Below are 15,349 nucleotides of genomic sequence, written 5' to 3' on the forward strand. Positions count from 1 at the left end.
CAATTTCAGACCTAAAGGGTTCTTATTTTCCTAGTAGAAACATAGTGTTTCTTTTCTTTCGTAATCAACAATTTTTCTGCTAAGCTCAATTTAACAGGAACCATGTATGTATGATAAGTCATAGATATTTGGTATGCAGTTGCATTACAATTACATGGGTGTCATTTACATTGTAGCTCCTTCCACTCAGTCGTGGTTCATTGATATGTGGTATATAATCGCATTAACACCAGTTTGTTTTATTCCTATGGAGATTGAATTATCCCACAGATCATTTTGCATCTTTGTTCCTGATTAGGTTAATTTTTATGGAACAATAAAATAGTAAATGATATTAGATGGGCAGATGCCATAGCAATAGTTTTGAAGGTCTTGAATTGATTTTTTTTTTTTTTTTTTTCAGTTTTGCAGATATTAGTAACATGAATTTATTATTAATCTTTCTTGGATTTTTTTTATAAATTTTGCCATTACATAGTGAGACAGCTATTTTGTCTTGCATGGAACAAAATTGTGGAAGGGAGACTTCGGGAAAGCTGTTTATGTCAGTCAAAGGAGAATCACTAGTTTTAGTCAATGATATTTAGTTGTATTAGCATAGGCATGTATATCATTTCCATGGAGTTGACTGGGCCCTACCCCTCATTTATGGTCTATTGCATGATTTTTGTCTCGCCTGCGACTTTTGTTGCAAAAAGAGAGACTTAGGGATAGTGATCCGGGGGCAGCACGTTAGCTCTTGACTTAAAAGCTTAATATTTCAGAAGGTAGAAGACCTGGATACTTCATACTTTGTATATAGATGCCTTATGTTACGAACTGTCCGTCTGTCATATGACCATTGGCCTTGACCTCATTTTCATGGTTCAGTGACTACTTGAAAAAAAAGTTCAAATTTTTTGCAATGTTAATTTCTCACTTATTATAAGTAATAGGATAACTATATTTGGTATGTGCGTACCTTGTAAGGTCCTCATGTCTGTCAGTCAGTTTTCACTTGACCTCGACCTCATTTCATGGATCAGTAAACAAGGTCAAGTTTACAGGGTTAAGTCCATATCTCAGAAGCTATAAGCAATAGGTCTTCTATATTTGGTGGGTGGAATGATTGTAAGGTGTACATGTCCAACTGGCAGGTGTCATCTGACCTTGACCTCATTTTCATGGTTCAGTGGTCAAAGTTAAATTTTTGTGTTTTGGTCTATTTTGCAGATACTATTAGCATTCAGTCAATTATATTTGGTGTATGGAATGATTGTAAAGTGTACATGTCCAACTGACAAGTGTCATCTGACCTTGACCTCATTTTCATGGTTCAGTGGTCAAAGTTAAATTTTTGTGTTTTGGTCTATTTCTCAGATACTATTGCATCCAGTTAATTATATTTGGTGTATGGAATGTTTGTAAGGTGTACATGTCTGTCTGGCAATAATCATCTGACCTTGACCTTGACCTCATTTTTATGGTTCATTAGTCAAAGTTAAATTTTGGGATTTGGCCTATTTCTCAGATACTATAAGCATATAGTCAATTATATTTTGTGTATAGAATGTTTGTAAGGTGTACAAGTCTGTCTTGCAATAATCATCTGACCTTGACCTCATTTTCATGGTTCATTGGTCAATGTTAAATCATCAATGATTTGGTCTTTTTTCAGATACTATAGGGATAGTAGAACTATATTTGGTGTAGGGAATAATTGTAAGATGTGTATGTCTGTTTAGTTGATGTTAGTTGATCTTTACCTAATTTTCATGGTTCATTAATGGTCAAGGTTATTTTTTTATGAGGTTTATTCAGAGATACTTTTAGCAATAGATAAACTAGATTTGTTGTATTGAATGAGTGTATGAACTACATTTATGTCTGAAAGGGTTTATCTCACCTTCATTTCAAGTACAGTTAATTTAATGTAATGCTTGTGGTATACAATGCTTTTTATACTTTCAACATAAATTATATTATCAACACTAGAACAGACGAGACATTTCAGTGTGTCCACTCTTGTTTTTTGTTTGAATCGTCTTGCATTGCTCATGTTGAGGCCTTTTATAGCTTACTATATGGTATTGGTTTTTCTCATTGTTGAAGGTCGTACAGTGACCACTAATTTCTAATATGCATCTCATTTCAACTGATGGATATTTGTTTCATTGGCAATCATACCTCTTCTTTATTATCAAATTAAATTATGATTTCAGGAAATGGTGAATTGAAATTTTAACATGCGAGTCACAAAAATAAAACCATTGCTATAATGTTTGCTCTTATAGTACTTGACATGTCAAAGTTTTCGATTACACCAGCTTAAGTGGAACCACTTATCTGACGACTATAATAATAATATATAAAATACTGTATTTAAAGAGGGTAGAATCATTTTGTACAATAGAAATCTTTCCGGATGCCCTCTGATACTCAAAATAGAAGTAAGTCAACGTTATTTGGCTTGCAGTTGTATAGACATGATTCTTTTCTATGGAGCTAAGTTGGTTCTGTCTGTACTTTGTTTATTGAAACTTAATTAGTTCTCGATTAGATCAATTGAGGGAGAACCACTTTAGTAACCAAATATTTGGTATGCAGTTGTGTTAGCATAACATCAATATCTTTCATGATAGTTATTTGGCCAATCTTCTTCCATTGGATATCTATCTTATTTGCAGGGTCACAGCATTAAAAGTATATGCGTTTATTTTAAAAATTATTTACCTTGTTAATATAGTTAAGTGTTAATAAAATAAAGGTAAAAATCGGTTATTGTCCATTGATTTAGAACGGTTTACACATTAAAAGCTTTGCCATTATCAGTCAACACCAAACCCCATATGGTATGGCAACAACCCCATATGGTTGCATGGCAACAACCCCATATGGTTGCCTGGCAACAACCCCATATGGTATGGCAACAACCCCATAATGACCTTTCATAAGAAAAAATATGCAAACCCCAGTATGTCTGATTTTTCATTCCATAACCCCACAACTTATTTTTTTGCACACTGTAGCTGTCCTCTGTACGTCCGTCCGTCCGTCCGTCCGTCGTCCACACTTCGGACAATAACTCAAAAATGCTTTCAGCAATTTCCATGAAACTTAAGTGAATTGTTTATATCTATTGACGTAAGCTCCATTTCGTTTTTTTTTTAATTTCAGATTTTAAGTTTTGGATTTATGGGGCTTTATTCATAAAAAAGGGGGGATTTTCAACACTTCGGACAATAACTCAAAAAGGCTTTCACCAATGTCACTGAAACTTTGGTAATTTGTTTATATCTATTGATGTAAGCTCCCTTTCAATTTTTATAAATTTCAGATTTTTAATTTTGGATTTATGGGGCTTTATTCATAAAAAAAAGGGGGATTTTCAACACTTCGGACAATAACTCAAAAAGGCTTTCACCAATGTCCATGAAACTTTGTTGAATTGTTTATATCTATTGATGTAAGCTCCCTTTCAATTTTTATAAATTTCAAATTTTAAGTTTTGGATTTATGGGGCTTTATTCATAAAAAAAAGGGGGATTTTCAACACTTCGGACAATAACTCAAAAAGGCTTTCACCAATGTCCATGAAACTTTGGTGAATTGTTTATATCTATTGATGTAAGCTCCCTTTCCATTTTTATAAATTTTAGATTTTACGTTTTCTTAAGTAATGAATTTTTATACTTAAAAAAGGGGGATTTTATGAAAATTAATGTAACATCCCTTTTGATTTGTATATATATTTCTAGTTGATCATATAAATTCATTTAAAGCATAAAAGACAAGTTAAAAAAGCAACGGGCGTATCATGCGCTAAAGCGCAGCCCTTTATTTCAAAATGTTTCAACTTTTCCCTTTATTGGACTCACCTGAATTTGACTTTTTCTTTTGCCAGGGGCTGGTTCATTAATTGGCATTTTGATAGTTTCTTCATAGTTTGTTACAACTATGGATCGTAATGCTGAATATTCTGTGTGCATTTGAGAATCATCAATAGACCAGAACCGATGGAACATCAAATTCTTCTCATACCTGTTGTATAAGAAATTATCAAACTATTTAAATCAAATCTCAGCACTCATTCATCTTTTTTATGCTTGGTTGTGGTGTGAGCGAGTGAGGAGAATTATTTTTAGATACTCCAAAAGAATTCTATGTTGAAAGCGCTTTCACTGCTTGACCACAATATCTTTCATTGAACTCGGATGTATACAAAATAAGTAATTTAAGTGATCTAACACTTTGAAGTAAAACTAACATACATTTACAATTTCATTTCTTTAAATTAGTAAAGTGTAGTATCCATGGTATATGTATAAATATATTCAAGATTTAAAAAAATTAAGCTTGCAGGTCTACAAAACAAGTAATTAATTCCAATATCATAAGATTTGCGTTACACAAATCTTATTTCTTTAGTGAGCGTCATGGCAACATATCAGTGTTAATGTATGAATTTTTATGCATAATATTATGAGTATGCATTTCTGCACGGACAAAATAGTTCTGTGAACCTTGCTACTTTTTTTTTAATCTGAATGATATTTTCAAGTCTGGAGCCAATCAAAATCAAGTGGCATGTTTTAAATTGCTGAAAAATGTTTTGCTTTATTAATAAAACACAATGAATAATGTAGCTACTAAGTTTGGTAGGTCAAATATTTGTTTCTACTGCCTGTACTTTCATTCAATATGTTATCTTTAAAATTATTTTTCTACAAACTAATTGATAATATTTAAGAAACAATTTCAAAGATTTGATATTGAACAATCAGGGCTGCAAGATATTTTCTACAAGACTGAATCCCTGTATATTTTCAGCTGGCTATAACATATTCAGTATTTACACATACCAGTCTGATACTGGTACCATTTCTTCGTCTGGCTGGTTTCCAACAATGTGATCAATGAAGTTTAAACCAATTGTTGGTCTGTAAAAATAAACAAACATTTATGCATCATTGTCCTGTGCAATTATACTTAACTAGAAGATGCCCCCGAAATCAAGGTAAACTTTGGCAAGTGTTAAGAGTTTTTAAATTTTGCAGGCGTACATCAACTGAGCATGCACCATAGTGTATAAGACACAAATCAATAACAGTCTCTGAATTTGGGTATTTTTCTCAGAAATTGGCCTTCTCCTGTGGAAATAAAGATGTTTCAAAGAAAAATTTAGGAAGTATAAAACACTATATCTATACATTGTCATTATATCACGAATATTTCAGACATAATATGGTTTCAGAGTAGTTGTGGCTCAACATGCTCAATGAAATCAGTCTCTACCTTTAGTAGTATAGAACTTTCTTTTGGACAATGGAAAATTCTATATACAAAGCATTATAAAAAAAAATTTCTATATGATTCAAACACTTTTACTGACAATTTACCCTTTCATAGCACATGAGTTTGTCCCTTTTGATTATAATGTTTGTGGTTGCTCAATCTTTGATGTACAATGTAATGCTTTGTGGGTGTACTGTTTTATTATATAAAAATATAAAGCTAAAAGGTGATGTGGTATGATCGCCATTGAGACAACTACCCATCAAGGTTCAAACAAAGTAGTTGTAAGCAATAATAGGTAACAGAAGAAGGGGTGTATGGTTTTCTTCAGCAATGAGAAAACCCATAAATAGTTGGCTATAAAGTACTGTTCATATTTGTTCTTTAGGATTTTGATTATTGCTTTGTGGGTAGACTGTATATTATTTTTTTATCCATGGATTGTTTTATTCATCTTCTATTGATTTTTGATTCCCATCTTAGTTTTTTGGTTTTCAATGCTGTACAATTATTCTGTAGAGGAAACAACATTTTTATAGTGCTATTGGTATAAATTTTGGACATTCAATTTCTTCAGGTTCCAAACAGTTTTAAACCATAATACGTGTGATGTAGAACTCCACTTTTCATTCTTAATTCTATCAAGAGCTTATTTCATCATGTTCATTGGTCATGTTGGTGTTGGAATCAATCCATTTCAATTTATAGAGCTTTTACATGTTTTTGAGCTTTTTTTTTTAAATATTTTTTTATATTTAACAGCTCAGGTTTCATATGGACAATTTTTGTTTGTTTCATGGCTTGATCTTTTTCAAATAGCTCCTGGTCCATTAAAAATTAGACTTGAAAGAAAATTTGTTGACAAATTTATTATTTATAGTGCAATTGAACTTACAGCATATCACTAAGTGGGTCTTTAAATTTGGATGGTTGGTATCCTGGTAAGAATAACCCTTTGTACTTTGATTTGTCTATCAATGTATGAGTAGTGTCTCCGTAGGTCTGGACCTGAGCAAACTTGACAGTCCCATTCTCATCACTCTCTTCCCATGGCTCCTTAACAACTGTAGCACCTCTGCCTACAGCTCTCTAAAACAAGATAACAAATCAATATAGACATGACAGTCCCATTCTCATCACTCTCTTCCCAGGGCTCCTTAACAACTGTAGCACCTCTGTCTACAGCTCTCTAAAACAAGATAACAAATCAATATAGACATGGCAGTCCCATTCTCATCACTCTCTTCCCAGGGCTCCTTAACAACTGTAGCACCTCTGTCTACAGCTCTCTAAAACAAGATAACAAATCAATATAGACATGGCAGTCCCATTCTCATCACTCTCTTCCCATGGCTCCTTTACAACTATAGCACCTCTGCCTACAGCTCTCTAAAACAATATGACATATATATTATAAATTTTGACCAATTTGTTTTCAAATTGTCAGTGCATTATATTCTCTTTGTTTTTTATCATTTAATTTTCGACTCATACATGTCATACATGTTATATAAAACCTTACCTTGAAAATAGCTTGTAAATCTTCTACTTCAAACGCTACGTCCTTCACACCATCACCATGCTTCACAAGATGGGCACCAAATTCTAAAAATAGTACAACCTTAATATTATTGCTATGCTACTTAAAAAATACAGCTACATTATCTACTCTTAACCAGTACACCTGAATAACTACTACAAGTAAATTTAACACTTTTAGACCTTCTTCTGTCACCCAGATAATTTCTCATCTTTAAACCCCAAAATAAACATCAAAGTCGCCATCTATCTTTTTGCTTGTTGTCTGCACAACAGTTATAAATCATGAAAAAATAACTAGATTCTTAGGTTCAAAGACTTAGTCTGATAACTCCTACAGTTATTATTTCTTAATGGCACATCTAGATCTATATTTTATGTCCTTCTTAATGAAATTCTGTACTGTGGTTTCAGAGGAGTTGTCCCTAAACAAATTTGATGCAGTAGTATATTTACACTAAAAAGTTCAAAGGGGAATAACTCCTATATGAAGCATTATTTCCTGTCAATATGCAAATCTTAATACATCTACATGTAGTATGTCTGTAAAGGGTACTCCTTGTTATGCTTGTACAAGTTATTCTTAATCACTCAAGCTTGAAGAGGTAAATTATAATAGACTTAAAATTTACTTATAGACTTATATAAATAAACTTGTTATATTCATATTTTCGTAAAGTATGTGAATAATCTCCCCTTAACTTTTTAAAAACAATAATTACTTATTATCAATCCACCATTTTCTACATTAGAAAATGCCTGTACCAAGTCAGGAATATGACAGTTGTTTGTGTTTGGACTTTTGATTTTGCCTTTTGATTTTTGATTTTCCTTTTTGAATTTTCCTCGGAGTTCAGTATTTTTGTGTTTTTACTTTTTTTTTTTGTACATCATGGACATGTATAAATAATTTGTTTTTTAAAAATAAACATTTTGGAATGAAAAACATGCCTTAAACAATTTTTCTCTCTTCTCTTTGTTTGTTATTTGTCTATTTTCAAATACTCCTTATTTACAAGCTCTAGGGAGCAATTTTACTAAACATCTATGTGTAGTAGATCATATAGATTTCTTTAGTTCTTTAAAAAAAAAAGGATGAACTCTCATACAAATGATTATAAGCATATTATCATGTATAAAAAACGAAAAGAAATTGCTGAGGCATGTTTTGACCTTTCAAAACACGAGAATTTAAGTAATAGTAAAATAATCCAGGGAAATCCTGTTAGAATGTTTGAATGTACATGTAGTAGTTGATGTAGTACTTTTATTTCTTAATACCTTTTGGTACATCTGGATTCAGCATGGACTGGAAGGCAAATACTATTTTATTCTGTTTTACAACATGTGCTGCAATTTCACGACTTCCTGTCTCCAATCCTTTGTAGGCAAATGGTTCAAATCCCATGCGGGTACAGTAATAAGAGGCTGCCTATGAAGTGTAAATGGCATTAGTATTATGTAACTTTGGTAAAGTGTTTGAAAGAACTATATATCCATGATTGTCAGTATGGGAGTTACCAGAGCATTAAATCAACACTCAAAACCACCATGATAAGCATGATAAGTGGACACTTTTTAACCGCAATTTTTGTGACAAAAATGTTGGTCATTGATTTGGGGATGTACTGCAGGTGGCCGGGCAGTCGGGCGGCCGGCAATCAAATGTTGTCCGTGCATTACCTCATGAACCGTTCAACCAAAGCTTTTAAAATTTTAATATGTTGTTACTGACAACTAAATGAAGGTCAAGTTCAATAATGGCGATTTTGACTTTTACTGTTCAGGAGTTATGGTTTTTGAAAGATTGAACTAGAGGCTCTAAAGAGCCTGTGTCGCTCACCTTGGTCTATGTGAATACTTAACAAAGGACACAGATGGATTCATAACAAAATTGTGTTTTTGTGATGGTGATATATTTGTAGATCTTACTTTACTGAACATTCTAGCTGCTTGCAATTATCTCTATAATGAACTTGGCCCAGTAGTTACAGTAGATAATGTAAGTGAAAATTTACAAATTTTAAATTGTTAAAAATTGACTATAAAGAGCAATAACTCTTTAAGGGGTCAATTGACCTTTTTGGTTATGATGACTTATTTAGGTTTTACTTTGCTGTACATTATTACTGTTTATAATTATCTCTATCTATAATAATATTCAAGATAATAACCAAAAACAGCGAAATTTCCTTAATATTACCAATTCAGGGGCAGCAACCCAACAATTGGTCCGATTCATCTGAAAAGATAGATCTTGACCTGATAAACCATTTAACCTCTGTCAGATTTGCTCTAAATGCTTTGGTTTTTGAGTTATAAGCCAAAAACTGATTTTACCCCTATGTTCTATTTTTAGCAATGGTGGCCATCTTGTTTGAATGGCCAGGTCACCGGACACAATTTTTAAACTAGATACCCTAATGATGATTGTTGCCAAGTTTGGTTCAATTTGGCCCAGTAGTTTCAGAGATGAAGATTTTTGTAAAAGATGACTAAGATTTACGGAAAATGGTTAAAAATTGACTATAAAGGGCAATAACTCCTAAAGGGGTCAACTCATCATTTCGGTCATGTTGACTTATTTGTAAATCTTACTTTGCTGAACATTTTTGCTGTTTACAGTTTATCTCTATCTATAATAATATTCATGATAATAACCAAAAACAGCAAAATTTCCTTAAAATTACCAATTCAGGGGCAGCAACCTAATAACGGGTTGTCCGATTCATCTGAAAATTTCATGGGCAGATAGATCTTGACCTGACAAACAATTTTACCCCCATGTCAGATTTGCACTAAATGCTTTGGTTTTTGAGGTATAAGCTAAAAACTGCATTTTACCCCTATGTTCTATTTTTAGCCATGGTGGCCATCTTGGTTGGTTGGTTGGGTCACCGGACACAATTTTTAAACTAGATACCCTAATAATGATTTTGGCCATGTTTGGTTAAATTTGGCCCAGTAGTTTCAGAGGAGAAGATTTTTGTAAAAGTTTACAGACAACGGACGACGACTGACGCCAAGTGATGAGAAAAGCTCACTTGGCCCTTTGGGCCAGGTGAGCTAAAAATGGAGTGTCCAGTCGTGTCTGTGCATTTACGCATGAACTGTTCTACCAAAGCTTCCCAAATTTAAATATGTTGTTACTGATGACAAAATGGAGGTCAAGTTCAATAATGACGATTTTGACTTTTACCATGTTTACCTTTCAGGAGTTATGGTTCTTGAAAGATTGAAAAATGGAGTTTCCAGTTGTGTCCGTGCATTTACGCATGAACTGTTCTACCAAAGCTTCCCAAATTTTAATATGTAAATTGTTACTGGTGACAAAATAGAAGTCAAGTTAAATAATGACGATTTTGACTTTTAACGTTCAGGAGTTATGGTTCTTGAAAGATTGAAAAATGGTGTTTCCAGTCGTGTCCGTGCATTTTCTTATGAACCATTCAACCAAAGCTTTTGTCAAGTTCAATAATGACGATTTTGACTTTTACCGTTCAGGCGTTATGGTTCTTGAAAGATTGTAAAATGGTGTTTCCATTCACGTTGTTGCATTTACTCATGAACCATTCAATCTAAGCTTTTCAAATTTTAATATGTTGATACTGATGACAAAATGGAGGTCAAATTTGATATTGATGATTTTCACTTTCACCATTCATCAGTAATGGTTTTTGTGATATTGCCAGGACACAAATAAATATTAATAAATCTGGTTTGCTGTCGTTGTGACAGCCTCTTGTTTTTGTATAATCCTTAACATTTCTTATTGACCATTTGTTTTAGTTTGACAGGATTAGAGTAATTAGATATTAATATTCTCTGCTCCTTAGATTACTTGACTTGTAGCAGACAGAGACAACTTTATATTTGTACAATGTCGTAGGGGCATAATTATATCATATTTAGGACAGCAATATTATAAAACTTAGCGGTCAAGAATATCAATGTTACATAATTAAAAATTTGAAAATTGCTTTACAGATTATAATGCAACCAAATGATTTTGGCCTTAATGTTTCAATGACATAAAGCTTTATGATGAAACGTCATCTATCACATGTCTAATGTACAAAATTTTAATCATGGTATATATATATACATGTATATGCCTATAATTGCTTATATTCACTTCACTTGAACTTTCGTTGATTTTTGTCTCATTCATGTCATTGGCAATCATACGACATCTCCCTATCTTTATATCTTTGATGAATTTATTGATATACATGTATATAGACATGATAAAAGAAGATTATGAAGATACATCTTAAATATAAATTCCGGATTCTTTTAAATTCCCCTAATTTATCTATGTTTCAGTGGATAAAGTTAGTTCCAGGATTATATATCATAGTAAAAGAAACAACTCTTAACTAGATATCATTGAGATGGGAGCCATCTCTGTGGGCCCCGCTGTGAATAATGTGCATTAAAAAATTGTATCTTTACCATAGGACATGGGTTTGTCAACTGAAATCAAAGTTTTTGACCTTGACCTTTGACCTAGGAAGTTTAAATAAATTATGACACACCCTTTGGTGTTGGTTTATAAACATGTCAAGTATAAACTTTGAAATGATAACGGTTCTCAAGATATAGAGCGGACACGATCTTTACCATAGAACACGGGGTTGTCAACTGAAACCAAAGTTTTTGACCTTGACCTTTGACCTAGGAAGTTGCACATAAATTATGACACAGCCTTTGGTGTTGGTTTATATACATGTCAAGTATAAACTTTGAAATGATAACGGTTCTCAAGATGTAGAGCGGACACGATCTTTACCATAGGACATGGGGTTGTCAACTGAAACCAAAGTTTTTGACCTTGACCTTTGACCTAGGAAGTTGTACATAAATTATGACATACCCTCTGATATTGGTTTATATACATTTCTGGTATAAACTTTAAAATGATAACCGTTCTCAAGATATAGAGCGGACACAATCTTTACCATAGGACATGGGGTTGTCAACTGAAACCAAAGTTTTGGACCTTGAACTTTGCCCTAGGCAGTCGTTCATAAATTATGACACACCCTCTGGTGTTGGTTCATATACATGTCAAGTATAAACTTTGAAATCATAACGGTTCTCAAGATATAGAGCGGACACGATCTTCACCACAGGACACAGGGTTGTCAACTGAAACCAAAGTTTTTTTACCTTGACCTTTGACCTAGGAAGTTGTACATACATCATGACACGCCCTCTGGTGGTGGTTAATAAACATGTAAAGTATAAGGTATGAAATCATAATGGTTCTCTAGATATGGAGCGGACACAAAGTTATTACAAAGTGTTACGGACGAACGGACGGACAGACTGATCACTATAGGGTGACCCGCCTGCGGCGGGGCCCTAATAAAATAAGGACATGCATCTAAAGAGGATTTTATGAATATTGTTTTAACATCATCAATACTGAATATGTAACATGATTTTTTATTAAAAATGACAGAATTTGTTTATTGTAGTGTCACAGAATATAATTAAGTTCCTGCACAATATAAGTTCCAAATGGAAACAACATTCTGGATTATTCCATATTAGAATTATTTTAGTAGGTTATTCTATATGAATTGGATTTTAAATAAACAATCATATTCACCTGGAGAAAAGTGTTATTCACCATGCTAAACACGCTTTTACATGTAATGTTATGGAAAATGTTTGATGTACAATTGGTTTAGATAAATATTTGTCATCAAATACATATGTACATTGTTTTCTCTTAAGATATGGAATACAACAATTACTGTCTTTTGTTTTGGTAAATATGTGGTTTAATTGACTTTAATTGCCATCGGCCTCAGTGAGTATCAGTTTTTCAAAAGTCAATTAAACCGCATATTTACCTCATCAAAAGACAGTAATTGTATAATATTATTTCCACTGGAATAATTATTACAGAAAATGTTCCTACCCCATAGAAAATATCACTGGTATTCCAGTGGAAACCAGTGGTATACCATTGGAATCCAGTGGTATTAAATACATATGTACATTGTTTTCTCTTAAGATATGGAATACAACAATTACTGTCTTTTGTTTTGGTAAATATGTGGTTTAATTGACTTTAATTGCCATCGGCCTCAGTGAGTATCAGTTTTTCAAAAGTCAATTAAACCGCATATTTACCTCATCAACAATGATCAAAAGACAGTAATTGTATAATATTATTTCCACTGGAATAATTATTACAGAAAATGTTCCTATAACGGAATAAATGGTATAGAATATTTGTTCCAACAGGAACAGATATTTTGACAATTGTTTATAACAAAGTTTCCATTGGAACTTCTGTTAGCATGGTTTAAGGACTGGAACAAATATTCGTTGACAGTTGGACAAATTATTTAATCACAGATTTAAGTTTTCATGTCAAAACATTTGCCATGTTTGCCTGTCAAATCTAAATATCTACAAAGCACTAATTCCACTAAAAAGAGATATTCTTCACATTAGAGTCGGGTGATAAAGTGTGATTATTTCCAAAATCAAGATTTTTATGCAAAATGTTCCTTTCTTTGACCAAGATCTTAACTTTTTTACTCCCAATGTCCTGTAACACTCTTTATCCTCTTCATCCCACATCCCCCTTGTAAACCCACTATAACCCACATTCCTTCTTTTTTACCCCTCTATCCTGAATTCCCCCTTTTTACCCCTTTATCCAGCATTCCCTCTTTTTTACCCCTTCATCCCACATTCCTTCTTTTTTTCCCATGATATCTCACTTCCTCTTTTTTTATTCCCTTCCCTTCTTTTAACCTCTATATCTTGATTCCCTGTTTTAACCCTAGTAACCCACTTTTTTACCCCCTATATCAAACATCCCAAATGTGTGTCATGCTCCTCACAACATTTCTTTAGAACTGTCTTGTACTTACCTGCTTTGCATTTCCAACCCAGAATGTTACATGGGCAAAGTTAAGAAATCTTCCAGATTCTGGCTGAAATAAATAATAGGAACATCATTGTAGAAAAGGATGGCTCAGCTACATTCATTTTAGACATGTTAGACAAAATAATTTTTAATGTTGTGTGTGTTTGTATATATGTTATTCCATTCTTTTTCACAAGAAACAGATTTTTCGGTCCACACCTATGTACATGACCTTGAAAGAACTGTTTGAAAAAAACCTGTTGCTAACAGGGGCGGATACAGGATTAGACGTTAGGGGGGGGGCACAGAATAAATTTTTTCTGAGGTTAAAATAATCAAAGTTATTGAAATATTCTTCTAGAGTGGGTGCAATGTAGATAGATATCTTGCCAAGCGAAGTGTGGCGAGAAACATTTGTGGTAAAATGAGCGAGAAATTAAAGTTTCAATCTAAAACCGCATAATTTTAATGACAACCTACATTAACCATAATGTGAAGAGTTGACAGATAGACAGGCGGACCGACAGACGCAAAGTGAGACGAAGCAAATGACGATTTTTCATTTGACCAATATAAGATTTTGAAAACGAAAATTATTACTGATACAATTTATTTGTCAATTCATAATACGTGTTTTTATTTTTGTTCTATTTTTCGGAGGTCATGCTAGACTTTTCAATTCTGTAAAAAAAAAATTGGCCGCTAACCACTAAAATCAAAATGAGATCCTTAAAAAATTGTGCTTATTTTCTTGGGATCCCATGTAATACTGTAGTACCTACGGGTTTGGTCCTTGACTGTTTATGCATGCTTTGGCAAAATTTATATGTTGCAAGTGAGAATCATATATTAATTAATTGTCACAGAGATATTAAATAATGAGTCAAATTAACAAACTAACCTCTCGCTTGAACCATAATCTTTATCTTTCCTTAAGAAAGAATCTAACTTAGACTGCTTTCTTGGTCGTGCCATGATGAAATAACCCAAATAGCGGGTAGGGCACTTCCACCTTCTTCGTGGGAAAGTGATGTAGGGATGTTTTTGAAGTTCGATTATCAAAGAAATTGTTTATTAAAACTGCAACTACAATGTCACAATTGTTTTATTCTAACTGCTGAAAGCCTATGATATTTGTCATCAAACGCAGTACCGCGTTTGACACCTTCCTTTGAAGTGTAACATGTTTACAGAACTTAAATAAACAATAGGTCAGTTGATTATAGTAAATACTTGTTTGAATGTTAAAACAGATTGAATGCGACGACATTAGGCTAGCTTTCGTCGTTTCTTCGGATACTTATTACGTGCGGAAAACCCATGCTTTGCAAATTTTTTTGGGGGGGGAGGTCGCACACCCGCCACGCCCCCGCCTAAATCCGCCCCTGGCTAACCAAAAGGTGAAGGATTTCAGTATAAATTTAAATGTATTCAAGTTCACTGTAGTTCAAGTTAGAAAGATTAACACATGTTGTACAATAAAAATATATCTTCAATTTTTATTTAAAAGTAACTCTTTACTCATAAAAGATTGCTTAAATTACATCTGGGCATTAGAATACTTTGAAGTAGCTCATAAATTCAAAATATGTATAAGTAACCTTTCCATAATTTTCAAATACAGATGATACTTTTATAATT

At 33.0% G+C, this 15,349-nt stretch overlaps 1 protein-coding gene across 1 annotated transcript in view; it reads right to left on the reverse strand.

Annotated features, from left to right (window-relative positions):
- LOC143075295 (4-hydroxyphenylpyruvate dioxygenase-like) overlaps positions 1-15,349 on the reverse strand; it is a 63,367-nt gene that overhangs the window by 46,021 nt on the left and 1,997 nt on the right. The window contains exons 3-8 of the mRNA XM_076250666.1: positions 13,713-13,775; positions 8,095-8,245; positions 6,797-6,879; positions 6,170-6,363; positions 4,842-4,919; positions 3,858-4,020 (exon numbers count right to left, since the gene is read on the reverse strand). Of these exons, the coding sequence (XP_076106781.1) occupies positions 3,858-4,020; positions 4,842-4,919; positions 6,170-6,363; positions 6,797-6,879; positions 8,095-8,245; positions 13,713-13,775 (732 nt within the window). The remainder of the gene's footprint in view (positions 1-3,857; positions 4,021-4,841; positions 4,920-6,169; positions 6,364-6,796; positions 6,880-8,094; positions 8,246-13,712; positions 13,776-15,349) is intronic.

This window comes from Mytilus galloprovincialis, chromosome 5, assembly GCF_965363235.1.
Source record: "Mytilus galloprovincialis chromosome 5, xbMytGall1.hap1.1, whole genome shotgun sequence".
NCBI lineage: Eukaryota > Metazoa > Mollusca > Bivalvia > Mytilida > Mytilidae > Mytilus > Mytilus galloprovincialis.